At 46.8% G+C, this 27560-nt stretch overlaps 2 protein-coding genes across 5 annotated transcripts in view; one reads left to right on the top strand and one right to left on the bottom strand.

Annotated features, from left to right (window-relative positions):
- Positions 1–174: 174 nt before the first annotated feature.
- On the bottom strand, positions 175–5859 carry LOC132462397 (uncharacterized). Of its 3 annotated transcripts, none has more exons than XM_060057911.1 (10): positions 5653–5855; positions 5134–5295; positions 4441–4583; positions 3843–4038; positions 3494–3651; positions 2652–3166; positions 2355–2548; positions 2091–2162; positions 1739–1849; positions 175–1488 (listed from the first exon to the last, which is right to left on the bottom strand). In XM_060057911.1, the coding sequence occupies exons 1-10, from the start codon at positions 5843–5845 to the stop codon at positions 1457–1459; spliced, it is 1776 nt and encodes a 591-aa protein (XP_059913894.1). In that variant the 5' UTR covers positions 5846–5855; the 3' UTR covers positions 175–1456. The 3 variants fall into 3 exon arrangements, with proteins under 3 accessions (XP_059913894.1, XP_059913893.1, XP_059913895.1); XM_060057910.1 differs by having other exon boundaries at positions 185–1488; positions 1716–1849; positions 5653–5859; XM_060057912.1 differs by having other exon boundaries at positions 404–1488; positions 1716–1849; positions 5134–5323; positions 5653–5859.
- Positions 5860–6050: 191 nt separating this feature from the next.
- The window catches only part of LOC132462390 (E3 ubiquitin-protein ligase RNF31), a 30861-nt gene continuing 9351 nt past the window's right edge, over positions 6051–27560 (top strand). Inside the window, exons 1-19 of one of the 2 annotated variants that reach the window (XM_060057896.1) lie at positions 6051–6336; positions 6897–6984; positions 7748–7954; positions 8318–8464; positions 9210–9365; positions 10652–10708; positions 11880–12126; positions 12537–12705; positions 13217–13350; positions 13896–14068; positions 16611–16844; positions 20588–20782; positions 21737–21934; positions 22316–22501; positions 23739–23945; positions 24972–25145; positions 25961–26059; positions 27045–27134; positions 27445–27559. In XM_060057896.1, coding sequence (XP_059913879.1) covers positions 6955–6984; positions 7748–7954; positions 8318–8464; positions 9210–9365; positions 10652–10708; positions 11880–12126; positions 12537–12705; positions 13217–13350; positions 13896–14068; positions 16611–16844; positions 20588–20782; positions 21737–21934; positions 22316–22501; positions 23739–23945; positions 24972–25145; positions 25961–26059; positions 27045–27134; positions 27445–27559 — 2818 coding nt within the window. In that variant the 5' untranslated portion in view covers positions 6051–6336; positions 6897–6954. Of the gene's footprint in view, positions 6337–6896; positions 7094–7747; positions 7955–8317; positions 8465–9209; positions 9366–10651; positions 10709–11879; positions 12127–12536; positions 12706–13216; positions 13351–13895; positions 14069–16610; positions 16845–20587; positions 20783–21736; positions 21935–22315; positions 22502–23738; positions 23946–24971; positions 25146–25960; positions 26060–27044; positions 27135–27444; position 27560 lie in introns of those variants that run through there. The other variant, XM_060057897.1, reaches the window with a different exon arrangement.

The following is a 27560-nucleotide window of genomic DNA, read 5'->3' as shown; positions in this document are numbered from 1 at the left end:
GTGCTTGGCTGCCTACAGGTGTAAGAGGTGGCCACTGGAACAAGCTTTGGCAATATCCAATCTATATTTGTCTGGAGCCGATGTGCAGAGCACCATTTGCCTTTCAGAATGGCCGCAAGAAACGATTATGCCTTCGGAGTACTATACTCTTGAACAAAGTATATTAACCATGATGAAGCAAATGAACGTGCTGCGTTTATTATTTATAATGCAGTACAAATATATATATTTTTAATGGTATTCATGTGTAGTTCATAAGAAAGATAAGACACGATATACCATTTAACAAGCTTCATAACACAACAACAATGACATTATACATCAAATAAATTAAAGTTAACATGTATTGGTATGGAGGACATTCGCTCCACATTGTTATTCAGGCCTGAAAGAAAGAAACACTTTTTTCACTTATTTACATACATACATAAATTGGAAATCTTAAATACAAGTCATCACTGTGGGTCCACAACATTCTATACATGCAATACAAATGTACATTAAATTTTAATAAATAAACAAAAACAACACATTTTCTACCCTGAATAAGGGCCCCAATTGCCAAATAGAAGAGTGATCTGTTGAGGGCCAACAGCAAACACTGGGGGGAGAAGGCAATCAGGGGGGGAGGGGGCACGGTCAGTAGAAACCTACTTCTCTTCAGTGCTATACCATAAAGCCTTTGTAAAGTAAAATTAGGCATTAGAATTGTTCTATTTGATGACCATCCACTTGTACAGCAGTAGAGCTATGTCCTTCAGTGTGTTCACACGATGCGTACAGTAAAAAGCGAATAGGCAGTCCAGGGACAAGAATCCACACATTTCAGTATGAACTGCAAGCTTATACCAAGAGCATCTTGTGGGTACACACACACACAATTAGTTGGTGCAAAAACACAGAAGGGAAGAGGCAGACTTACTCTAACAAGCCTAATTCGTCAAGCTACATAAACCAAGGAAGTGGATTGTGTACAAATAAGGAAACCAGTTTTTAAGTAGAAGGAATCTGACCTTTGTGGATCCAATGGCTAAATGGGAAGGGTTGTTTATACAATGTTCAACTCTCATGTTAGTCATTTTGGAGGATTCATTCATTGGCTATGTAGTACAAGCCCAATCATTTTAAGAGAACATTAAAAAATACATTTTATATTTAAGACTATACTCATTTAAACACAAGGAGTAAATCAGTGTAGAGAATATGTATCCAGCCATGTGGTTGTACCTTCAAATCTGTTTCATGTTTTACATTCTGAAAGCAAATGTAGCCTTGAATGTTAAACACGAAACAGTCCCGGTCATGCATAAGCAACAAACTTAGTTTTTAGCCTTTATCAAAATCAACCATTAACACCCTTGTCTCACCCAGCACATGTTGCATATTAAACCTCGACAAGCCCATTGAATTAGGAAGTATATTAGGAAGAAGTGTAATAATAGGCCAGGGCCAATATTTATTGTAGAGTGCCTCTTCTTTTAGTTGACCCTGCAGAAAGAAGATGTGCGTCACTAAGTGCTTTAAAGACAAAAAGAAGCAAATGCATGCATGCTATTATAAACTGTTTGAGCATTAAGGTCCTCAGTCCACTCGGACCGCCCAGTGTGGCATTAGGGATAGGAAGGCAAATGAAGGCGAATGAAGCCGTTAGGTAATTGTTCGTAAAGCATTGTGTCTGTTAACTGCATTACCCAACATTACCCAAACTACCATACCTCTGTGCACAGCATTGTGTTACCTCTTCCCCTGCAATAATGAGAGTCCGGGGCCTCTTTGTACTGGCCGTCTGCTCTCCAGGGCATATTCCTGGAGAAGCTTTCCCAAGAAGGCCTTTCGTTTTGGAGAGCGCCTGGGGAGAGCGGAATTGATAAGGAAAATGACTTCTAAAGACGCAAGTTTGAAGAGGAACTGTATTCAATCACAAGTTGGAACTTTTCTGGGGTTCCCATACCAAGTGTTGGGTTAAAAAAAGGTTGGTTTATGTGAAACAAACTGAGACCTTGCTGGCTGATATGAGATATGATAGTACTGGATTGGACTGAACAAATCCACAGTCATCACCAGTGCATTAAACCACTCTGGGGCCTTACCTTGATCATCTGGGCCTCGATATGGTCTGGAAGACCATGGCCTGTATTTGGAACAACCATTTCCCCAGCTGCCTGGGGAAATGGACAAAATAATGAAATTCCCAATACCCAATAAATGCCCTGACCAAATTGAGTAAAAAAAAAAAAAAAAAATGTATATGGTCTACTAATAAAACAAATGATCACTTGTCTAGCCGACATCATATCACCTAAATGCTTCCTAGTTCATCGTGTCACTTGTGAAAACCCCCAATAGCCTCCTACCTTCATAACTCCTGGGCTGAGCTCCGCCCCTGTGTTTCTTCTGTTTGTTGTCCTTAGCTTTGCTCCTCAGGCCAGAGGGGGGGCTGTCGTGGGGGGCTCGCTCATAGCCTCGGTTCCCCTTAGGGTCATGAATGGTGCGTGGAGCCCCTTCCAGCTCACCACATGGGCACTGACCTGCTGCTCTGTTCCACAACCTACAGACACATGAACAGGGGTTGGAAGAAATACCTGTGTGTGTTTTTCTCACAAAAGTGTTTTTCTCACAAAATAAACCAGAAGTCAGACCAGCGGCAGTACCTTCTGGTCGGATGACGAGGACCAAGAGGTGGAAGGGCATGGGGGTTAGGGGGACACACACAGGGGTACCAGTAATGATGCTGCACCCGCTGGCCGGGCATCAGACAGCTCCCCATCACCTCTGCGCCGTCCCTCATATCATTGGTTGCCATCTCTTCCACAAAGCTGCACGCCATTCCCGCGTGAGCAGCCTCAAACGGGCTTCCATGGAGGTGTTCCCCTGGGTCGTCTTCCTCCTCCAGGCTGGCGCCGCAGCAAGCGCAGACGTCCGGGTCGGCCTCAGGACTCTCAGACTGGGAGGCCGACAGCGGGACACAGATTTCCTTTCCCCTGTCTTCCAAAGAGCGGCGGACGGCGGCATTCCTCTCCGTGGTCGTCCTGCCACCGCCCGTGGTCACGGCCTGGTTGGCGTTGAGGTTCAGCGCGCTTTCAGAGACGTCCGCGGTGCCGAAGTCCTCCCCGGAGGATTGTCCGTCGATGGATGAACTCCAGACACTCGGGCGCCCGGCGCCCACCTGTCAACCAAAGGTTCCTTAATACCTGGATGAAGAGGTACCCTAGAAGGATCTCTGCTCCACAATCGAGAGACACTCAACAATTCAACATTATTAATGCAGTTTGACAAAGACAATAAAGGGCATATAGTAATGTATCGAAAACCCATTCTTGCTTAATTGTTTGATGCAATTATAAAAATGTAAAGTGTTCATCTGCTCCTACCAATTATCTTCTCAGGTAAATGTCGTAAGTATATACATTTAACCCAGCGAATAAACTCGGTCTCGTTAAGGAATAGTACGGGTGCTGTCTGCATCTCTCTCTTCCTCCTTCCTTCCACTCACCAGGCAGAGCGGCTCCTCCTCTTCCTCATTTGCCGAAGAGCTGTCGAGGGGAAAGGCCCCCCGGATCCCGGAGACCGCCGCCTGGCTGTGGGCCGGGCGGGGGCCGGCCTTCAGGGGGCGGTGCTCCCTGAGGGGGCGGTGCTCCTGGGGGTCCACACCTGGAGGGGGCCGAGGGGGGGGGGGGGGGGGGGGGGGGGGGTAAACAATCATTTCTCAAGCACACACACACGTTAGTGCGTCCCGTGGATATCAGGAGTGAGGGGGCTCAGAACCCCCGGCCCCAACTGAGGTGCCAACGCAAGATCGGTGTTCCTTTATGACATTACGAGTGCATTTCACAACGGCTCACCTGTCTCCTTCAGCTCTCCCATACCGGGGTACCAAGGCGTCCCCCGGCCAGGTGGAGGAGCCGTGGGAAGGTATTCCTCCTCCCCGTCCTCCTTCTCCTTCGTGCTCAGCCTGTCCAGACGCTCAGCCAGCTTGCAGAGCGGATCCCTCGGGTCCCTCGGATCCTCTGACATTCCCATTTTCCTTGCATAGCCCCTCTGTTGGAAAAGGTAACATTAGGATGATCGTCGTTAAAGTGTTGCTCCGGCTAAAATACTGCAAGGGACGAAATGCAAGACTCAACAAATTAACATTTCATCCGGTGGGCTGCACGTTTCTATCCGATCAGTGTTTAGGAGTTTCCAATAGATCTGAGGCACTCTCTTCACTTTGATCAGATATGCACATTTGAGTTCCTTAAAAGCTGGTTCTATGAAAGATGGAGCTGAAGTCTTCTCACCCGATAGACCATTTATATTTTCTTGGAGAAATGTGTAAAAACATGCTAGCCAGCTGTGTGTTACCTTGCTGCACACTTTAAAGGAAAACAAGAGTTTAAACATGCAATTTCATAACATGGCTTCAACCTTCATGGAAATATTAGCATTAATGATCCTTACATGAAAACCTGGGGCAACAGGCGAGGAGCTGTGAGAGTTAAACCCCCGTTTATAGTCTGCAGGGTAGCCCATGGCCTGGGACGTCCCATACCCAGGATACATGTTGGGGCGCCGGGCCATGTGTGGACGCACGCAGGGCAGAGCTGGACATGAACCAAACACACCAACAAAATCATACCTCTTAACAGCTCATGCTTGTGGCCTATCCAACTAACGAACGCTACGGTTATAATATCTTTGTTTCGTTGCATTCATGCAATTCATTACATTCACTTCAATTAAGACAACATTAAAATAACAGCTTTAGAAGATCCTGTTTACAGCAGTTGCTCATGCAACCACGGCTGCAAAAAGACCACTTTAAAAAAAACAATGTTATTCTTCAGTGCGCTCAATTAATTTATAAATCCCTATATTGCCTTTATCCTTTTGAATATAGACCTTAAAGCTGCACTCAGCAATTTCTGGTCAAACCACTTTGTTTTGATTGAATTGTGTTATGACTGAGTCTCGCGTTTTCATGCTTTCGGATCTATAGCAATGGCCAGTAGTCAAACAAATACCAAATATATATAAATATCAGAACCAATCAAAACCCAATTGAATCAGAACAAAGGGGTGAGAAAAAAACTGCTGACTGCAGTTTTAAAATGGTACCTCTGATGCAGTTTGGGGGAACTGCTGTTTGCTTACCCGATAGAGCCTGGCCGTACCGGTTGTATGGATTCAAATTCCATTGGAACAAGTAATAAGGTTGGCTTGGCGGTTGACCACGGTAACGTGATCTTGAGTGGTCAACAATGGGGTGATGGTGGGGGAGAGGTGCACCCAGAGAGTGAGGAGGATAATCCATGTCTGTATGGAGAAGAACATGCATACACATCTGCTTATAGATTATTATTATTATATCAATTTTACTTCAATATTCACTTAAAATTGTCGTTTTTAAGACAGGATTGTTGGACTTGTGTTTTGTATAGAAAGGTGCAGTAGATAACAGAAATGTGACTGCAAGATGGATTTTAAAATAGAGAGGGGTTCATAAAAGGTGGCAGTTGCCCCTTGACATTAATGGCTGAAGCATAATAGAAACCGCATGATTACAGCAGTGGCCCAATTTACAACTACAACTTCTGATGTTCTGTAGCCCTTCTGCTGTGATTGCTGAGCGACATGACAGTAATGAAAATGAAAAATCGTTCCAAAACTTACAAGTGATAAGGTTTCGTAGTGGATTAGTGGTTGATGAGTGCACACATTTAGAGCAACTCGTCAGAGTCTGGCGTCGCCCATTTATCACCTTGGGCGCCAATAGCCATCCAAAGATAATCCCCTTTATTACTTTCAGGTGCGGAGTAGTTTTGGGACATCCCTTGGCTTTGCTGAACATTACATCAAAACACATATGTTTTATAACATTTATCGTTATTTTACATATATGTCATGAAACAACAACTCCTTACTGGATCCCCGTCATATTTGCACCTTTCATCATGTTTCTTCAAACAAACATGCATCTTCAAACCACAGACTATAACCACCGCTAGATGTCACTACAGCATTCCGACGTGCCGCGACCACCGCTTTACGACACCCCACCGCTTTACTGCTGTTCAGCATCGAAATACGACATGTTTCGATGAAAACACTGGCTTGGTTGGGTTTGGTTTCATTTTCACACCCCTTCTTAAACAATCCTTATTTGACTGTATACTTTCACGGTAAACGTGTTGGCAGTGCCACTATGACTGTACAAGTAGGCTGTGTTACACTGTCAAGTAAAATGACATGCTGTGAACTGCAATGAAACCGAACAGCCATCGATATTTGCCACCAGTGAAAAGGAATTTACGACTCGTGATTTCACTGCGTTTTCGTCACCTCCGATCATAAAAGGTAACGCAAACATAATATAAGCAGTTACATTCATATCGTTATCTCAATACCTAGTTTAATCCCAAAACCCTACAAATGTGACGTTTCCAAAGTCAAGCATTGATCAGCTTTGTGATGATGACACCATTTGCTGTGTGGAAGTCAAGTTAAAGTGGCCTCAAATATCTTAAATACCTAGTCGTGTATCCTGGTAATGCTTGATACTGTTTCGAATGACCATGCTTTGGAGCAGGTCCAGAAATCCTGTCAAGCGTTGTGCAGAATTACAATGCTTTTATGAACTACATGAGAACTATGTCCATTGACCTGTATTTGCTTTCAGTATAAAAAATATTCTTCCCCTTTTTCATCTTATTGTCATGATGGGGATAATTATGATAAACTAGCTATTTTCACTACTCTCCCAGTCGTCTTAACAAATAGCTTCATTAATCTTGCCCTAGTTCATATTTATTTTTCACTTATACAAGTGGTGTAAGAACCATATGCTATTAAAATGTTTCATTGTGTGTGGTGATGACCTTTAACCCTTTGCCTGACTCCATGTTAACTGTTTACAGTTCCAACTAATCCTTCAACCCAAGATTGATGCCAGCCGCCACTAATCTGCTGTGACCGATGGAGGACAGCCCAGTGGTGAAACAGAAGGTCTTATTCCCTTCCCCTACCCATACCACCGTTTATAATAGGGCTTGTGCACCAGAATGCATCATGGGATCTGTTGTGGACAATACTCTGCCTTATTGGGAGAACTCATGTGAGTTCTCGTACTGTAAAATCCTAAATACATGTAAATATACTGTAACCTATGCTAACGTCTTGCATGAGAATTACTGTGGCGGTTTCAAACACAGCATTGTCACCCCGTAGTGACAAATCATAAATCATATAATTACAACAACAACAAAAACATTATTACCAACACAATGCTTCAAAAGGAGGGGTCAGTTCTATTTGACGTCATGATGCACAAGCCCTATACATCTTAAATTAGGTCACCTTTATGAGGGAAGAGGGGGTGATTAACTGAATACATGAATGAGCTGTCCCTCCGTCTCAGGTGGGATGTTGAAGAAGGTGCCAAATTATACCACCCGGTGTGAGTGTGATTAGCAATTGCAAGCCGTTCTGAAAATCGACCACTTGTGATGTCAAACCCTAACCCTGACATCACAAGTGGGCGTGTCCACCTAGAGGTGTGCTGGATAGATCAGTCTTCCAGCACACCCAGTGGACTGTAGCACACGTTGCTCATCTATCCGTCACACATCTAGGTGGACACGCCTCCTTGTGATGCCCACTTCAGAAGAGGCCGATTTTCAAAACCGCTTGTAGCGGCTAATCACACTCTCACCCGGTGGTTTAACGCGGCACCTTTAAGTAACATGTGGTTCATCTCCGGCCGCCGTAGGGGCAGCCGATGGCGGCGCTGTCGGAGCAGCTCCACGAGGTGCGCATGCAGGCTGAGCTGTGTCTGTACTCCGGGGGCTCGGTGGTGGAGGTCCGTGCAGGCGTCTACGCCATGGCCCACCTGCCCCTGCCCCCCTGCTCCAAGTACTGCCTCGTCTCCGCCGAGACCATGGTCATGGAGAACAGCTTCGGCAGCAACAGGAAGGAGGTGGGAGAGATGGAGACGTGTGTCACTTTCATGTGTGTGCTCTCTGTGTCTGCAACTCGAAGAATCCACGCTACGCTATTTGTCATGTTAAAGGGTTGCATCGCAAAGGGATATCGTTGATGATAATGTTGAAAACGAATCGAAATGACCTTTTATACTGAGTTACACTCGTTGTTTTGGGACTTGATACAGTATGGGGATAATAGTTATCTCACATTGACACCCAATTTTCTATTTTCTGTCTACAGTCTGTTATATTAATTGGACATGTAATACCGCTCCATTTGTTCCCACGCTATCATTTGCTCTCATCTGTTTATTTCCTTTATCCCCCCCCCCCCCCCCCCCCCGTACCCCTGCCAGACCCTGGCATCCCTCCAGAGGCTTTCCACAGCACTGAATATCCTGGAGAAGTACGGCTGTAATCTGACCAATCCCAACCGGCCACAGTACTGGAGGACGGTGAAGCACAACAACCCGGTGTTCCGGGCGACCGTCGACGCAATCCAGGTAACAGCTGGGCGCAGCGGGGGTCACACGGCACGCCGACTGGTGCTCATTTCCTCACTCCTGAATGTGTTGTGATTCCCTGCAGGGAGGTATTTTTACATCTGAACAAATTTCACACAGAGGAATGTTACACAATCAGTGGTTGTTCCTCCTTCTCTGCACGTATCTGCAGAGGAACAATGTTTCAGTGTTCTTCTGCAGTCTCTTCCAGCCATCAGCGAAACACTTTGTTGGTTAAAGTCTTGAGCCATTGCAGCCATCACTATTGGTCCATGTGAGATTCCTCATTCTTTATCCAATGACCAAATTATAAAAAATAAAGATTTTCAGCAAATGTGATGGCTAAACTGAAAAAGTTGTAGTGCAGAAGGGATGACTACAGTAAACAGATTACTTTTCAATCTACAATAAGCACCTGATTAATGTCCCCGTGGGATTGTGTCCTCAAGCCAATATGGTACTAGAACCAAGTTTTAGATAACCTTCTAAATGTCAACCCTACCCCAAAGCTTTTCCATTCCATCAGGAATTTATCTCTGGTCATGTGACTTTATGTGCACGCAGATTGCCATAAGTGTCATTACAGAGCACTCATAGTTTGAGTTATCCATGCCATGGCTAAATTTCAAATTTGCAGCATATGATTTAACCCCGGCCTTTGGGAAACTCGGGTCCTTATCTCCTTTACTTTGTTTTAATTACAACCACGCGTCTCTGACCTCCTCCTATTGGTTCCTGCCCATAGGGCGGCCGAGCGGTGCTCTGTCTCTATGGTTACTCCCACCAGCAGATGGACGGCCTCAGCTTCCCCGAGGACGTGGTGGAGCCCGACGTGGGGCAGGTTGCCAGGGTAACCCTGGAGGTGATGAGCCTGAGGATGGAGCTGGACCTGCTCATCAAGGTCGGTGCGCCTCTGCACAGTGACGCAGCATGTGTGTCAATCCATCCGTCCCCCTTGACATATTTAACCAATATTCTACTTCATTTAAGAATGCTTGATTCTGATTGGCTGGGAGGGGTGCATTAATCCGGCATATTGCCCGCTGACTTGTCGGTTCTACTTGCTGCTGACTGAGCACAGTAGATCAATACGCCGCTTGTATCGTTTACTATCACATACATTTCAAACATGAGGTCCATTGTAAAAATAAACCTTAATTAAAAAAGTTTCTAAAATGTGTCGGAAATCTATCAGAGGGTCAGTCGATACATAGTTTTGCAAGCGAGATACATTGTAACAACTACATTATTAAACTAGTGATCAGATCCTGCCTAGTGTGGTTGCTATAGAAACGAGTTACCTACAGCTGAGCTAACGTTATTCACCGTAGTTCTAAAGGGAACTACTTTTCGAGGGAGATGAACTTAAACAGAGCATACATTTAATAAGCATGCAATACGAATAAGAAAAAGGCTAATTATTAAAGTATTTGAATTGTTTTATTATGTTGGCCGGCGAGAAGTAGAATAAACGGAATAATCACCTCAAGGCAGGGCAATAAACAGTTTGAAATGCCCGGCTCGCGGAAGGTTACCGTCCGAGACGAAGTCGAGGGCGGTAAAGTGAATAGTGGGGAATAGCTGTTTTAGTATTTAGTATATACTACACGTGAACACTCCGAAAATCAACAAGATAACACTTTTTGCTGGGAATTATTAGCTTTTATAAGCAGTTTATTTGTTTTTTTATTAGCGTGACGAGACGACCGTCACGCGATGAAAACAATATCCCGAGTTTGAGATCTCAATCATGGGATATTACCCAATATCCTGAGACAGCGAACCAATCAAATTGCGCCATCTTAGAAGGTTCACGTGTAGCATGTACTAATTGGAAAAAATAAATAGTCTGCACTCTGAATACCTGGACCAGTACCAATAATTAGTTACTTGTAATTAATTTGTAATTTAAACGATTCATCGTTTATTAGAACGTGACCTTATAGATGTGTCATGTAAACAGTACTACAGCCACATTTGCTTTGATTACTGGCTGATCATGTTGTATTGTTCCTTTAGTCTGGGGTCTTAGTCTGCTGTAGATGATAATTTAATTTCATCATTTATTCATATGATTATTTAATAAGGCCACTGTGTTTTAATATTCCATAAAGTTTGTTTTGCCTCTATTTAATGGGTGATCTCACATGCATTCTGCCTCTGCTTCTTGGTTTTATGTTGCTTTAGGAGGTTCATCCACACCCCGAGTTCTATGAGAGGATTATTCCTACACTGAGACACAAGGTAGGAATGTACCCACCTGTTCCTACTGAGTTCACCTGCAGGCATTGTTTTAGATTGATTGTGTGAAGGAATGAAAGCGTTCTGTTTATTAATTACTTTTTAGAATTTACATTACATGGATCATTAACTACTTTAAAATATAATTTAAATTTGACAGGGTATAATAAATGGTATTTATTATCATATATTTCTTAATCTCTTGTTTTCTGCGTTTTCTTCACAAGTCATATGATGTTCTTATTAATGATGCAAACAATCTAATATTGTGACTGTTTTCTAATTCTTATCAATGGGATGTTTCAAAGGTTTATCCTTTGTCCATACATATGGTTGAGTTTGGGTCGATTATTTAGTTAGCGGGTATATTGTTGAGTTTGGGGGTGCATTATTGACCAATGGGTTGTTGATCGAGTTGGTAAAGCATTGAGTCAAGGCAATCCATTTAACTTAAGGGATGCTGAGGGAGCTAGGGCATATGTTGTGGATTTAGGGGTACATTATGTAGTTAGGGGGTACATTATTGAGGCAGGGGGTACATTATTGAGGCAGGGGGTACAGTATTGAGTTAGGGGGTACATTATTGAGTTAGGGGGTACATTATGTAGTTAGGGGGTACTTCTTTGAGTTAGGGGGTACATCGTTGAGTTAGGGGGTACATCATTGAGTTAGGGGGTACATCATTGAGTTAGGGGGCACATTATGGAGTTATGAGGTACATCCTGTAGTTAGGGCGTACATCATTGAGTAAGGGGGTACGTTATGTAGTAAGGGGGTACATCATTGAGTTAGGGGGTACATTATGTAGTTAGGGGGTACATTATGTAGTAAGCGGGTACATCGTTGAGTTAGGGGGTACATCATGTAATTAGGGGGTACATCGTTGAGTTAGGGGGTACATTTAGTTAGGGGGTACATTATGTAGTTAGGGGTTACATTATTGAGTTAGTGGGTACATTATGTAGTTTGGGGGTACATCATTGAGTTAGGGGGTACATTATGTAGTGAGGGGGTACATCGTTGAGTTAGGGGGTACATTATGAAGTTAGGGGGTACATCGTTGAGTTAGGGGGTACATCATGTAGTTTGGGGGTACATCGTTGAGTTAGGGGGTACATTATGTAGTTAGGGGGTACATCTTCCTCAAGTGGTGCTCCTCTCTGCCCCCGTTCAGGACGTCGGCCTCAACACGGACGCGGTGGTCATCTCCTCGCCCTCGTCCTCGTCCTCGTCCTCTTCCTCGCTGGGGCCCCGGGACGGGGCGGCCAAGTCCCTGGGGTTCCCCCTCTACCAGCAGGACCCCCAGGCCCGGCACAGCCCCCGCGCCTTCCAGCCCCTCACGCCCGGACGCAACGCCACCGCCAACGCCTCCACCTCCACCCACCAGGGGCCCGCCTCCCTGTCCTCCACCCGGCCCCCAGGTGGGGCCCCCGACACAACACACACAGACGGTCTCTCTCCCTCTCTCTCTCTCTCTCTCTCTCTGTCTCTGTCTCTGTCTCTGTCTCTGTCTCTGTCTCTGTCTCTCTCTGTCTCTGTCTCTCGCTCGCTCTCTCTCTCTCTCTCTCTCTCTCTCTCTCTCTCTCTCTCTAGTACCCTCTGCTTCGCTCTCTATCTCTCTTGCACTTTTGCTGTCTGTCTCTCTCTATGTCTGTCTGTCTGTCTGTCTGTGTCTCTCTCTGTCTGTCTGTCTGTCTGTCTGTCTGTCTGTCTGTCTGTGTCTCTCTCTCTCTCTCTCTCTCTCTCTCTCTCTCGTGTGTGTGAACGTCAATTATTATCAGTTTTTGGTTCCTTCCAAGCTTAACATAATGCCTTCCATAAAACATTCCAGAGAACTGTACCATCTGTGGGATATTCTCGGTGGCGTTCCACTGCCCTGCGTGTGCCCAGTGGCTGTGCACCGAGTGTGACCGGCTGTACCACTCCTACCCAGAGAGAGCCAACCACCAGCGCAGCCCGGTCACCTCGTCCTCATCGGCTAAAAGCAGAAAGAGCAACAGGTAGGCCACAGAAACAGGTAGGCCACAGCAACAGGTAGGCCACGGCAACAGGTAGGCCACGGCAACAGGTAGGCCACGGCAACAGGTAGGCCACAGAAACAGGTAGGCCACAGAAACAGGTAGGCCACAGAAACAGGTAGGCTGTGGAAACAGCGCGAGGCCATGGATCTTTCTGCCGTTGTTACTGATCACACTTTTCTATTTTAGTTGTCGACTCGGATTTAGACGATTTTTGGGATTTGAAATTAATTGGAAATGTCGATTCATGACTAATTGTGAAAAAAAAGAAGAAGAGAAGATGATGTTGAATTGTATCCTAGTCTTAAAATCCTACGTACTGAAATGGCACACAATCACAGTTTTTCAGGGACCAAATGAAATAGGATTTGTCATCTTTAGATGGCACGTAAGCATTGTCTGAGTACAGCTCAGACAAATTAATGTAGTTCCTTAAATTGTTTGTGCACAATTGACACTGCACACACCTCGTCCATCTCCCTGATCCAATCAGCTCCTCCACCTGGCACTGCCACCACTGCACCAAAGTCAACTCCATCCGCGATGTGTTGTGTGAGACATGTGAGCGCCCCCGGCTGGCCTCGTCGAGTACTGCAGCCGAGGAGGCTCAGCCCAGCACCACCACAGGTCGGAACCCCGTCACCCCTTAGTGCCTGCATTAACGTTACAACCAACGTCCACCTCGTTAAGGCAGAAGGAGGACCGCTGCTTACAGCGGGGTCATTGTTTGTGTGTATTCGTGCGTTCGTCAGTCCCTCCTGGTTTTTATGCGCATGTGTGTTTTAGGGTTGTGCAATTCATACAATTTTGAACGTGATTTCGATATTTTGGTCAAACGATCTCCAAACTTGAAGATCGAGTTGGAACGATTTTTAGTTTTATTTCTTTAAACAGCTGGATACATATTTCTACATAATTTTAAATTCGAACAATTTCTATTTGAGCACTTTGTGTTCTTTTTAAGGGGAAATTTCAAAGTTCTAAGTTACAAAGTGTTTTTTTGGAGAGAAATGCTGAATAAATGATCAAATCATGTTTTTAAACTCATAAAGAATCGTTTGAATAATCGTGATTTCTAGGTTGACCAAAATAATCGTGACTATGATGTAGTCCGTAACCAAGCAGCCCTAACGTGTGTGTGTCGTTATGTGTGCCCCCCCCCCCCACCACAGAGTGGCAGTGTAAGAGCTGCACCGTGGTGAACGCGGCCAGCAGCATCCTGTGTGAGGTCTGCGAGCGTCCGCGCCTCGCCACCAGGCCCCCCGTCACCCCAACGCACCCCGCAGTCACCCCGCCGAGACCCCCCGCCCCCGTCCTGGGCATGCCGGGGGACCCCGACAACCAGGTCAGTACCCCGACAACCCGGGCAGTACCCCGACAACCAGGGTCAGTACCCCGACAACCGGGTCAGTACCCCGACAACCGGGTCAGTACCCCGACAACCGGGTCAGTACCCCGACAACCGGGTCAGTACCCCGACAACCAGGGTCAGTACCCCGACAACCGGGTCAGTACCCCGACAACCGGGTCAGTACCCCGACAACCGGGTCAGTACCCCGACAACCCGGTCAGTACCCCGACAACCGGGTCAGTACCCCGACAACCCGGTCAGTACCCCGACAACCGGGTCAGTACCCCGACAACCCGGTCAGTACCCCGACAACCGGGTCAGTACCCCGACAACCGGGGTCAGTACCCCGACAACCGGGGTCAGTACCCCGACAACCCGGTCAGTACCCCGACAACCAGGGTCAGTACCCCGACAACCGGGTCAGTACCCGACAACCGGGTCAGTACCCCGACAACCAGGTCAGTACCCCGACAACCCGGGCAGTACCCCGACAACCAGGGTCAGTACCCCGACAACCGGGTCAGTACCCCGACAACCGGGTCAGTACCCCGACGACCCGGTCAGTACCCCGACAACCCGGTCAGTACCCCGATAACCGGGTCAGTACCCCGACAACCGGGGTCAGTACCCCGACAACCCGGTCAGTACCCCGACAACCGGGTCAGTACCCCGACAACCCGGTCAGTACCCCGACAACCCGGTCAGTACCCCGATAACCGGGTCAGTACCCCGACAACCGGGGTCAGTACCCCGACAACCCGGTCAGTACCCCGACAACCGGGTCAGTACCCCGACAACCCGGTCAGTACCCCCCGGTTTCTGAAAAAAGAAAAGCCAATAATAATATTTGAATTATTAATATACGTATAAGACCCCAACAGCGGTCCGGGTCCGGACCGCTGTTGGGGTCTTATACGTATAATAATAATTCAAACATAATTATTGGCTTTTAAATGCAGATAATACAACACATAATATCGACAAAATCACAAGAAAAAAAATCACAGAAACTGTCGTTCCATTATACTGTCCCACTGTACTTCATCTTATATCAAATAATGGTAGCGGGGTGGGAAGCTTTCGGTACTTTGTTTTCTTGGGGTCCCAGTTGATTTCAAAATCAATTGATGACTCAAAACGATTCACGATTCAAAAATGGGTTCTTGATTCGGTAAAAGATCATCGTTTGCAAATGATGGCATGCAAGCAGAGTCAAGTGTGTATAAGAATATGTTGGTTTCTATTCACGTAGAAGTTATATCGATTTGACTGCAAAAAAAGTAAACACACCAAAGCAACCTAAGGCCGACGGGAAACTGTTTTAAGTATTATCCTTTTAGATGCATCTGGTTGTGAATCGATTCAGACTCACAGAAGATAAGAATAGCCAGTCTCTCATGCGCGTCTATATCTTCCCCCACCCCTACATGACCTTGAGTATGACTGGAGACAGCTGTTTATAAAAGTGTTGCCGGTTTTTCACCCTCGGCTTGTTCTGTTGTTGCTCCGATTTGGTTTTATGTCAGTCTTCATATTTCTCATGGACTTCCTGTCTGTCTGTATTTCCTCATACATTTTCCTCAATGCCCTCATTTAAGGTAGATACGCGTTTGAGATCAATTTGATTTGTGCGCTGACCGCTCCAACGGGGCTCATTGTAACGGCAACCTTTTGTCTTACTGAACGTGTGAAAAGTGAACTCCCTGTTTCGGCTTCGATTTGAACACGACACACTGAGAGCCGCAGTAAGGAGGGGGGGGAGGTGCTATTCCCATGGTTACGGCTCATTGCAACTCTGTGACACTTATTTATTCTAAGCTAGTCCTTGACCGTTGGCATCATTGCATCACTATAAAAACCACCAAACAAACCAGCACAATAGCTCCGTCTCCGAACCCCTAAACCCGGGTTTATAAACCACAACACTCGGGGTATCTTAGGGCGCACTCACACTAGGCCATCTGTACCGTGCCCGAGTACGTTTGCCCCCTAAAGTCTAGATCGTTTGGCTAGTGTGAGCGCGCCATCCGTTCTCAAGTACAGTTAAACTCCGTGGCCTCGGTACGGAGAGGTGAGCTCAGGCCACGCTACAGAGGCTAATGAGCCGACACGCGCACGGATACGCAACCTGAGCTGGGTGACGTATAGTCCATGCAACCGTACTCGGGCCCAGTTGAGATTGCCGAGTGTGAGCACAGGCCAGCGGCACAGTGGGGGGGGTGTGTCTCTCCTCTCCCCTCCCGTCTCCGCCTGTCCCTCCCAGTGGGAGTCCCAGTTCTCAGTGTTTCCTCTCCTCTCCCAGTGGCTGTGCCAGTTCTCAGTGTTTCCTCTCCTCTCCCAGTGGCTGTGCCAGTTCTCAGTGTTTCCTCTCCTCTCCCAGTGGGTGTGCCAGTTCTCAGTGTTTCCTCTCCTCTCCCAGTGGGTGTCCCAGTTCTCAGTGTTTCCTCTCCTCTCCCAGTGGGTGTGCCAGTTCTCAGTGTTTCCTCTCCTCTCCCAGTGGGTGTCCCAGTTCTCAGTGTTTCCTCTCCTCTCCCAGTGGGTGTGCCAGTTCTGCACCTACCTCAACTACTCGCCCTCCACCGTGTGCGAGATGTGCGACCTGGCCCGCCCCGAGCCCGCGCCCATGCCCGTGAAGCTCCGCCCCCCGTCGCCCGTGCGGCGCGTCCCGGCGCTGCCCGTCAAACCCAAGAACCCGCCCCCGGAGGAGCCGGAGGCGCGGCGGCAGCGTCTGCTCCAGGAGGAGGGGCTCCGGCTGATCCAGCTCATCAGGGTGAGCTCCCACAATGCATCAGTGCAAAGTTCAGCGTTCAACGTTTTTTTTATTGGTCACATGTTTGTAAAAAATATCGTTTTACAAACAGTGAAATTAAAAAAAGTCATTTGTGCAAATTACTAAATCCTGGGGTAAATAATCAATAATAGTAATTTATAAACAGACCTCCCTTAATGAGGTGGTGCTATTAAAAACGGTCATAAATAAATGGTGTATAAATATGAATATAAAAGTACCTAGAAAATCGTGCAAGATTGCAAAAGTGCCAGTTATGGTCCACCGTGGTTGAGCGGTGTAACTGCCTGCGGGGAGAAGCTCCTGCTCCTTCTCTCAGTTCAGCTTTGAGGCAGTGTGGGCGTCTGCCCGACTGCAGCAGGGCGAGGAGGCCGGTGTTCGGGTTAGAGGCGTCTTGGTATCTGGTCGCAGGAGTTTTCGGTTGTTTCCGAAATGAACCGGCCCGGACTCCTTCGAAAAGAAGAATTGTGCGTGTCGTTTGTTTGCCTCTGCTTGTTTGGCAGAGGAGTGGCGCGGGGGTTCATAGTGAACCACAGTGTGCTCTTTAACTGCTCTTTGCCAATTTATGTAGAAGATGGTTTAACTGTGTTAAGTGTTCCTGTATAGACAGGATACTGCGCTAGACTTGAGCACTGGAAACAGGACCAAGCTTCGGTTGTGATGCCGTTATGAGCTGCCCTGTGAACCTATAAAAGTATTTCTTCTTGGACTGTGTTCAGTAGTATATTTATGTGCGATTATTAACTTGTGTGGATTAGGGTTAATGAAGCTCAGGTGGATCGACGGGGATTAAAACACACCTGTGTTATTCTCTCGCTGATACAATACAATATATATGCGTATAGAGTGCAAAGGCACTCCTTATTTGGTCATTTTTACATTGCGTGTACGGACACTAAACAAACAAAGAACTGCCGCTTCACCCAGCCCAGTGGGGAGGGGTGTAGCACCGATCAGGGCACAACCCCCCTGTGGCTCCTCGCTCACCTGTCCTGTTCTAACTCACCTGAGGGCCCTAACTCACCTGTACCTGTACCTGTGGTTCTTAACTAACTTGTACCTGTGGTTTCTAACCAGTGTATGGGTAGTTACTCAAAAAAAGTAATTAGTTACTTATTACTAGTTACTTCTGTAGATTGTAATGAGATTACTTTACTAGTTTCTGCATTTGAAAAGTAACTTCACTACTTATTACTTTACTTTCCCGTTTCTTAATTTACTGTAGATGCATGGACAAACATCATAGCCCTATCATCACCTAGAGTTTATTGTATAAATCTATACAAAATAGCATATAAAACCACATGAAAGAACAATATCCCTGTCTGCACAAAGAAATGCCTCACTGTAAAATCCACAAACAACAGGATAAAGTAGGCTATGGTGAGGTCAATCAGTAGCAACACACAAGTTTCAAAACGAAGGGTTTGGGGACCATGAGAACAAAAATTAAGTGGTCAATGAAAAATATGAAAAGGTCACTTTATCCCATACAAGCAAAACAGAAATGCACTTAAGCGGCGGTGACACATGCTGTTACTGTATGTGGTCCAACGGCTGAATGAACCTGATCTATTACGCAAGCTATGACATCATAAGTGTGTCTTCCTCTCACCCTCTTGCAGGCATGAGCAGCCTTCTCGAGTTTTAAAGTAATGCTGTCTATCCAGTGCACCGTCATTCCAAAGTAACTTTTGTTGTTGGCGGACCAAATGTCCGCAGTGGTGGACACATGATCCAGGTATAACAATTGTTCAGGTAATGGGAAAATGTCTTCCTGTCGGATGTTGGCCTGCGAGTCCGGGTATTTGAACACGACACACTGAGAGCCGCAGTAAGGAGGGGGGGGAGGTGCTATTCCCATGGTTACGGCTCATTGCAACTCTGTGACACTTATTTTTTCTAAGCTAGTCCTTGACCGTTGGCATCATTGCATCACTATAAAAACCACCAAACAAACCAGCACAATAGCTCCGTCTGCTATTTTAGCATTTTTCTGTATCTGGGCGATTCAATAGTCGACAGGGGAAGCATGTCTTCTACAATGAACCCTGCAACCAGCCGGTCCTTCTGTGTAACCTGCTTCTGCGCTCCGACACTTGAACACTCCCTTCGCACAAGCAGCTACGTCACTCAAATCGATCGCTATGGCAACGTGCCGAGGCCAGCAGGCGCTGCAGACACTCAGGCAGCACGCGTGCATGCACCACAACAGATCAGAACTTTACACAAGGGCAAACACGGCTTGGGTAATGCAGGAAAGTGTGTTACTATAGTCTAGTAAAGTAGTGTAGGTACCGATATTTTAAATGTAATGCGTTACTTTACTTTGTTACCCAAAAAAAGTAATGTCGTTACTGTAACACGTTACCCCCAACACTGTTCCTAACTAACTTCTACCTGTACCTGTTGGTCCTCCTAACCCACCTGTACCTGTACCTGTACCTGTACCTGTTGGTCCTAACCCACCTGTACCTGTACCTGTACCTGTTGGTCCTCCTAACCCACCTGTACCTGTACCTGTACCTGTTGGTCCTCCTAACCTACCTGTACCTGTACATGTACCTGTTGGTCCTAACCCACCTGTACCTGTACATATACCTGTACCTGTTGGTCCTAACGCCTCGTTTCCACATACGTACATTCTCGTATGCGATCCAACCGTCTCCGACCGAAAGTCCATTCATTCCTATGTGATTCTCCGTAATGTCCGTTTTTCCTCCGAGACTCCTCCCCTCCGTAAAATTTCTGTCCGGTATGTCCGTAATATACGTTCAAAAAATTTAACTTTCGCCGTCGTTTTACGGAGATACCGTATGAAAGTTTTTATGTTTTTCACAAAACTTGTAGGCTAAGTACCTTGCAGGCCAAACTCCTCAGCGATCTCTTTCCAAGCCTGTTGGTTTTGTTTTTATCTCTGTATATGTCGATCCTCATGTTCCAAAGTACCGGTCTCCTATCCGCTTATCCGGGGTCGGGTCGCGGGGGGAGCAGCTCATGCAGGGGGCCCCAGACTTCCCTTTCCCGGGCCACATTGACCAACTCTGACGGGGGGATCCCGAGGCGTTCCCAGGCCAGTAATGAGATATAATCTCTCCAACTAGTCGTGGGTCTTCCCCGAGGTCTCCTCCCCACTGGACGTGCCTGAAACACCTCCCAAGGAAGGCGCCCAGTGGGCATCCTTACCAGATACCCGAACCACCTCAGCTGACTCCTTTCTAAGGAGCAGCGGCTCTAATCCGAGTTAGGGAGACGCCAGCCACCCTTCTGAGAAAACTCATCTCGGCCGCTTGTACCCGCGATCTCGTCCTTTCGGTCATCACCCAGCCCTCATGACCATAGGTGAGGATAGGAACGAAGATCGACCGGTAGATCGAGAGCTTTGCCTTGCGGCTCAGCTCTCTTTTCGTCACAACGGTGCGGTAAAGCGAACGCAATACCGCCCCCGCTGCTCTGATTCTCCGGCCAATCTCACGCTCCATAGTACCCTCACTCGCGAACAAGACCCCGAGGTACTTGAACTCCTTCATTTCGGCACTCATTTCCAACCCGGAGTAAGCAATCCGCTGATTTCTCCTAACATCTTTTGTCCGTAAATAAATTCATGCCCGTACGTAAAACACTAGCGACTCCTTCCGTAAATTTACGGAAGCACGGACACGAAAAACATACGTATGTGGAAACGAGGCGTGACCCACCTGTACCTGTACCTGTGGTGTGTTCAGGACGGGGAGAAGCGGGACCTGAGTCCTGAGGAGGTGTACACTGGCATGCGGGTGGCCGGCGACACCAGCGTCCTGCCCTGTGAGTGGCTGAGGGACGAGCTCCCCCTGCTGCTGGACCACATCTGTGAGCTGGTGGCCAACTCCGCCCCCCCGGGAAGCTCCGCCTCCAGCACCCAGCCCACCACGGAGCTCACTGTAAGTCACTCAACAGAGATGATTTATATATATATATATATATATATATACAAGATATTATATATTAGGGCTGGGTAAAGAATTTTTTTGAAATCGATTATTTCCAAAAAAAAAAGAAGCATAGTTATGGTAATCTTGTAGCGAGTATGCCTAAATGTACATGTCCTTTGTAAGGATTATTACTTTTATGCTGCAAGTTTAGCTCAGGAAAAATACTACACAATGGTGTATTCCCTTTTTGCTAGTTAAAGCACAATGAAATGGTTAATAATTCATTTTGAAATGCTTAATTCTAAATAATATTTAGGTATTTTTGTCATCTGCACGTATTATTGAATCGATATCGAAGTAATTGGATCAATATATGATGGAATCGATATCTAATCGAATCAAGACCTAAAGAATCGAATTTAATTGAATTGTGCGGTACCTGGCAATACCCAGCCCTATTATATCTATAATATTATATATGTTAGGGTCGGGCACTGTGGATCAAATCAATTCTATAAAAAAAAAAGACCAAATACCTCAATATTGATAGATATTATCAATACTGCAACAAAGTTTGAGGGATTGGTGTTTTCTAAAAATATTTATCCAAGGAGGTTTTTCATAAATAGTCATCAGTATTGTGGATACAATGACTAAGTGGGTACAACAGCGGTTGTACCCACTTAACACTTATGCCATATCAAGATGTTAGTGTCTCCAAAAACGAAGACGACTAATGGTCTCATATTACGATAGAAATGTAGTCTTCCATGTGGACAAAATATCGACTTATAACCCAGCCCTAATATATGTGTATATTTCGAGTTAGGTTACTGGGCGTCATATCACAGCTTTATTTGCATTAAAGTGTATTCAGTTGAACTATTATGTTGTCCTTCTGGCTGTGGAGCTCCAGAAGGTGAGTGTGTACACCCATCCAGACCCACGTCTCTCCTCCCGCAGAACGGGCTGTGTGATCCGCCCACGGACGACGGCGGCGGCGGCGGCGGCGGCGGCGGCGGCGGCGGCCCCGACTCCGGCCCCGCCGACGGGGGGGTGACCCTGCAGCTGTCCCGGGCGGAGGCCAAGCAGGCCTGGCTGACAGCAGGGGGCGACACCGAGCGGGCCGCCCGGCAGGCCCTCCGAGACCGCGGCCTCAAGGTAGGACCGGGGCGGGGTCTGCACCACAACCGTCTGGACTCGTCCAAGGCTCAGTTTTTTGTTTTTCTCTAGGTGGAGCTAGAAAACAACGGCACATGTTCGGGGGTTTATGGGTAACGAGTAGCACATATTCAGACACGGGCTTTTATATTAGTATACAAAACAGTTGATATACACTAAATATTCACACTTAAAATATTTCACATAACTCACACAAATGATTGATGATTTGAACACCGCCAAATTATTAGTTTTTAATCACAAAAGACAACTAACAAACCAGGCCTGCGAGTATTAAACTACATATGACCTTAACGGTGGCAGCTGTGTTGGACCACAGGCGCGTACCGTACGTTGTCACAGCCCCCCCGTCCCCTCCAGGTGAAGGAGCTGAGCTCGCTGGGCTTCGAGGACGAGCAGCTGTGCCACGAGGTGCTCCGGCAGAGCCGTGGGGAGCTGCACGGCGCCCTGGCCCTCCTGCAGCGCCCCCTGCTGGAGCCCTTCCACCAGCGCATGTGGAGCGACAAGCCCGAGCAGCCCCTGGACGTGCGGCACCCGGACAAGCAGGTGCCTGGTTGGAGAGGAGACTTAAAGCTGCAGGGTGTGGGGTTTAGTGCCATCTAGTGGTGCGTTTGAAGATTGCGACCGACTGAGTTCCCCACAACGACCCCTCATACCTGACTTTCCAGTTATGAAGGAGAAGCTAGGGTGGCCTGTACTGGTCTTTGGCCTGTACAGGTACCAGTATTGATGATCCAAAACAACAGCAAGTATCTGAAAAGTGTCACGTGTCAAGTTATTTAGTCTGTAAAGCTGTAGTTCATAACTTATAAGAAAGAGGAAGCGATCATGATTATTAATTTAAATTGCGGCCTGTCTAGAGCCATTTGTCTGTTCTGGACCACTGTGGGAACAGGGCGGTGCTACATCTTACGGTCATGACAAACACAACAGTTCTTATTTTCAAGGGATGATACACTTAGTTAAACATACTTATGAATATTAGATTCCATTATCGCCAAGTCCATTCTGCTACACTAAGTACTACACACTGCACCTTAAAAGCGGACAATCTCAGGTATATCCCAACACAAGAGAGTGCTGCTTCCTACGCGTGTTACGAAACAACAACCAGGATTATATTACCCAACTCTCTGACCTCTCTGATGTTAGGACTTAGGGGCCGTGAAGGCAGTGGCACACCGATACCCAAGTACACAGCACAGGCCTCCAGCACCCCTGCTTCCCCCCCGCTTCACGTACTTCAGTCAGCCCCTAGTGGAGCGTGTTGCGGAGGTGGACTTTACTTCTCCTACCTCCGCCTCTTTTGACTCATCTCTCTGCAGATGATCAACTGAAAGGGGCCAGATGGTGTTTCCGCGTGGGATTAATATGCCCCTTGTGTTTTCATTACTTTAAATACTAGACTTATTTACAAGACTCGCAAAACAGATGTAAATTAACCCTTAATCGTTTCGGCACTAAATAAAGACAAGGCTACTTGTTTCTACAAGACTAAGTTCTATGTAATATTACATATGTGATCTTGATACACATGTGTTCTCTATCGATCACATGTAACATACATTATACTGTACAAACCATACTCTTTGTTTTATCATCCCCAATGTTCACCCGTCACATACACAAGTATCAAAAGGATATGATACACCATAAAAAATGCATACAAATATTTGTATGAATTGTTCGAATAGCGTACAGGAATAGTGCAGACACCTTTCCGTTGACGGGCCCAGTGCCTGAACGCAGCGCTCCGTCCGTGACCGAGCGTCTCCCCCTCCAGCGCACCTGCAGGCGTCTGCTGGCGGTGTACGACCTGCCCAGCTGGGGGCGCTGTGAGCTGGCGCTGTCCCTGCTGCTGGAGAGCAACGCCACCTACTGCCTGGAGGACGTGGTGCAGGCGGTGCGCGAGTCCCACGACAGGGAGTTCATCAAGAGGGTCCTGGCCAAAGAGTGTCCCATCTGTCTGTCCATCTTCCCTCACAGCAAGGTACGGGACGCATGAACGCTGCTAATGTGTTGAGCCCTTGATCCTGACGCGCCCGGACTGAGGGAGCCCACGGCGGGCAGGGCTCTGCCATAGGGGGGCTCAGAGAGACAGCGGGGGGCATCGCTGGTGTCTCTTCTGAGTCCTCTATCTATGTATATAGTATATATATATAAAATAGAGCTGTCAAGCGATTAAAATATTTAATCGTGATTAATCGCATTAATGTCATAGTTAACTCACGATTAATCGCAAATTCTTTTTCTATGCTAAATATCCCTTGATTTTTTTGTCCCATAATTCTTCTCATTTTAATTCTCTTATCAACATGGTGAAGTGTATCGGCTTGCCTTGTGCAAATGATTTTCTATTGATAACAACATTGGCATATACTGATAGCCTATAGTGCAATTAAACGACTGCTTTGAACAAATGTCATTTGAACATAGCAGTCAGGCTACTGCTTCTTTGTTTTGAGCCAAAAAAAAAAAAATCTATTTTTTTTTAATATAAAATAATTGCGTTAATCGCGCGATAATTTTTTTAACGCCGTTAAATTTGGTTTGCGTTAACACCGTTAACGCGTTTAACTGACAGCTCTGATATAAAATAATGATATTATACATTATGGTCAATTAAAAATAATTGAACAAAAAGGAATTAATAATATATATATTATTATTAATTCTTTTTTATTCAATTTCTTTTAATTGACTATAATCTCTAATATTGCTGTGATGTCACCTTTATACTAGAAAGAAAAATATATAATAATAATAATATGAAAGAGAAAAATGTATATAATAAAAAAAAAATGACCTGTTTTTACTTTCATTTAGAAATTAACCTCTAATTGGAATTTGGACTGAATTTCCCTTTAAAATAAGAAATGGAGAAAAAAAAAATTAAAAGGTATAAAAACAATCGGGGATGATCTGAAATCCACGCGTTAGCCTCCCTAACTCCTCCCCCCCCCCGTCTCTCTCTCCCCTCCCCCCCTGTCCCCGTCCCCGTCCCCCCCGTCTCCAGATGCAGTCCCTGACGTCGTGCCAGTGCTCCGTGTGCTGCGGCTGCTTCCGCCAGCACTTCACCATCGTGGTGCGGGACAAGCACATCCGCGACATGGTGTGCCCCGTGTGCTGGGAGCCTGACATCAACGACCCCGAGCACCTCAACAGCTACTTCTCCACCCTGGACATCCAGGTACCCCCCGCCTCCCCCGCCCCCCCCCCCCCCCCCCGGCCCGCAGGCCGCCGGCCGGTTGTTATTGTGGCGTCCTCTGCTTCGAAGTCCCGTTGTGTGAGACGGAGCTCCTCGCCGCTCCTCTCTAGAACGGTGTTCTGCCCAATCCCAGGCGCCGTCCACTCGGGACAGATGTTCGGGGTGAAAACGTCTCGTCACCAGCTGGGCGACGTTAGCGTTGCGTTGATGTTTAGAAGGCGCGCAGGCCGGATGCGCGCAGGCTTGCCCTGGTTCTCTACTTTCTTCCGTGGAGAACCAGCGCCTTGAATATGTACTGCAGCGTTTCTACGGCTCGACGCGTTGTCGCAGTGAGTCCGTCTTTACGGAGATATGCCTGAAACGCATCAAAGGACCACGGAGGGGGAGAGATCTGCTGCATAGCCAGTTTGGCCCCGTGTGAACGGGGCCAAACTGGCTATGCAGCTGTGTGTCGTTAACTAGAGTGCCTCAGACGGAGCCAGTTAGGCCCTAGGGGTTCAGGGAGGGTCCGTAGTACCATCCATACTATCGACAGAGTACAAGTTGGCTAGCGTTTTTGAATTTGTAAAATATACTGGGTTAAAGGACGTGGTTTTATGGATCAAACCACTATCGGTCAGCTTCCACTGGAGATGTGTCCGGGTTGTTTGTAGCTACGAGCGAGTCGATACGCGACACACTGCGACCTTTGCAGTGATGGGCGACAATGAGAAAGCGTGAAGTAAGCGTGTGACCGAGGGACGTGGTCCCCTGGGAGTGGGTTCCCTTCATGGCGGCGGTGTTCCTCTGCTCCGTAGCTGCGTGAGTGTCTGGAGCCCGAGGTGTACGAGCTGTTCCACAAGAAGCTGACCGAGCAGGCGCTCATTAAGGACCCCAAGTTCCTCTGGTGCAGCCACGTGAGTAGCCCCCCGCGCGCACGCCCGCACACACGCATACACACACACACGCACATGCATGTACACACACAGACACACTAGGGCTGGGATAAACGATTATTTTAAACGATTAATCTAGCGATTATTTTTTCAATGCATCGATTAATCTAGCGATTATTTTTTCGATGCATCGATTAATCTAACGATTAATTTTTTCTGTCCGATTCGATTTCGATTAGACTATCGATTATCTCCCCATTAATTGACTAATAGCAATTTATCCATGTTGATTTACATATCTGAATGAAAAAAACATGAATTCCTTAACATTGCAATGCAAGTTTATCGCCTTAAAGTCCAAAATAAAAGTGCAAAGTAATGCATTCTTAGAAGTCAGAGGTAGCATTAAATAAAACCTTGAAGCCTTGAGGCCTTGAAAACAAAAAGGCCTTCCGTCCATCTCCATTATGCAAAGACGACGTATCAGGGAATCGTTTCCTTTTTTTTTTGCGTCGACGTCATCGATTACGCCGACGCGTTGTCCCAGCCTTAGTACACACACACATGCACACGCATGTACGCACACACACACACACACACACATATATATGCACACTCATACACACGCATGTACTCACATGCACGGAAAAAAACACACCAAAACACACATAAACGCAGGCACACATGTCTGCACACACAAACACACATGCACATATACACACATGTACACCGAGGCGCGCATGCTCATACACACACGGGCACGCACACTCAAACACCGACCACATGCATTGACGCACGCGTTCACACCCCCACGTGCACAACCTCACAAGCCTTCTCTGAGGGGTGACAGTAGCGTTGGAATGTACAGGTGTGGCACATTAAGTTAATGATGGCTGTGCATCAACACCTCCGTGAGGAAGCCTGTCTACCAGCTGAAGAGGTATCCGCTGGTATCCATGGAGCCGTGTTCTGAGGCCGGCTCTGCCACTCTGCTCTGTGTCCCCAGTGTTCCTACGGCTTCATCTACGACGGCCACCAGCTCAAGGTCACCTGCTTTCAGTGTCGCAAGAGCTTCTGTGCCCAGTGCAAGAAACCTGTGAGTGCTCGCCTTAACGAGGGTTAACCAAGTGTTACGCTGTGGTCTGAGAATACAGCAGTGACTGATGCTAGACTCTCCTCTCTCTGTCAACCCATGTTGGGGCCCATTGCACATCATGTTTAAGATCACATGTTCACCACAAGTAGATGATGCATAGTCAAGTACAGTCATCATACAGTTACGCATATGTTATAATCAATGGTAACATTCATAAATACTAGTCCAGATCTTTACTGCTTATCCAGAGGTCTGAAACTGATGATGATTAGGAGGAGGAGGATGATGATGATGATGAGGTTGTCCACAGTGGGAGTCCCAGCATGCCGGCCTGTCCTGTGAGCACTACCAGTCCTGGAAGAGGGAGAACGACCCGGAGTACCAGAGACAGGGCCTGGCGGGATACCTCCGGGACAACGGGATCAG

This window comes from Gadus macrocephalus, chromosome 8 (assembly GCF_031168955.1).
Source record: "Gadus macrocephalus chromosome 8, ASM3116895v1".
Taxonomy (NCBI): Eukaryota; Metazoa; Chordata; class Actinopteri; order Gadiformes; family Gadidae; genus Gadus; species Gadus macrocephalus.
The sequence above is the reverse complement of the archived record's forward strand: the minus strand, read 5'-3'. Positions and strand labels throughout refer to the sequence as shown.

What these genes read in the sequence shown, in the direction of transcription:
- LOC132462397 (XM_060057910.1), bottom strand. Translation starts at nt 5,845, where the DNA reads ATGTGTTTTGATGTAATGTTCAGCAAAGCCAAGGGATGTCCCAAAACT. An exon ending in GTACGGCCAGGCTCTATCGG is followed by an intron (nt 4,584 to 5,133) that starts GTAAGCAAACAG and finishes GTTCATGTCCAG; the next exon opens with CTCTGCCCTGCGTGCGTCCA. An exon ending in GGGAGAGCTGAAGGAGACAG is followed by an intron (nt 3,652 to 3,842) that starts GTGAGCCGTTGT and finishes GGCCCCCTCCAG; the next exon opens with GTGTGGACCCCCAGGAGCAC.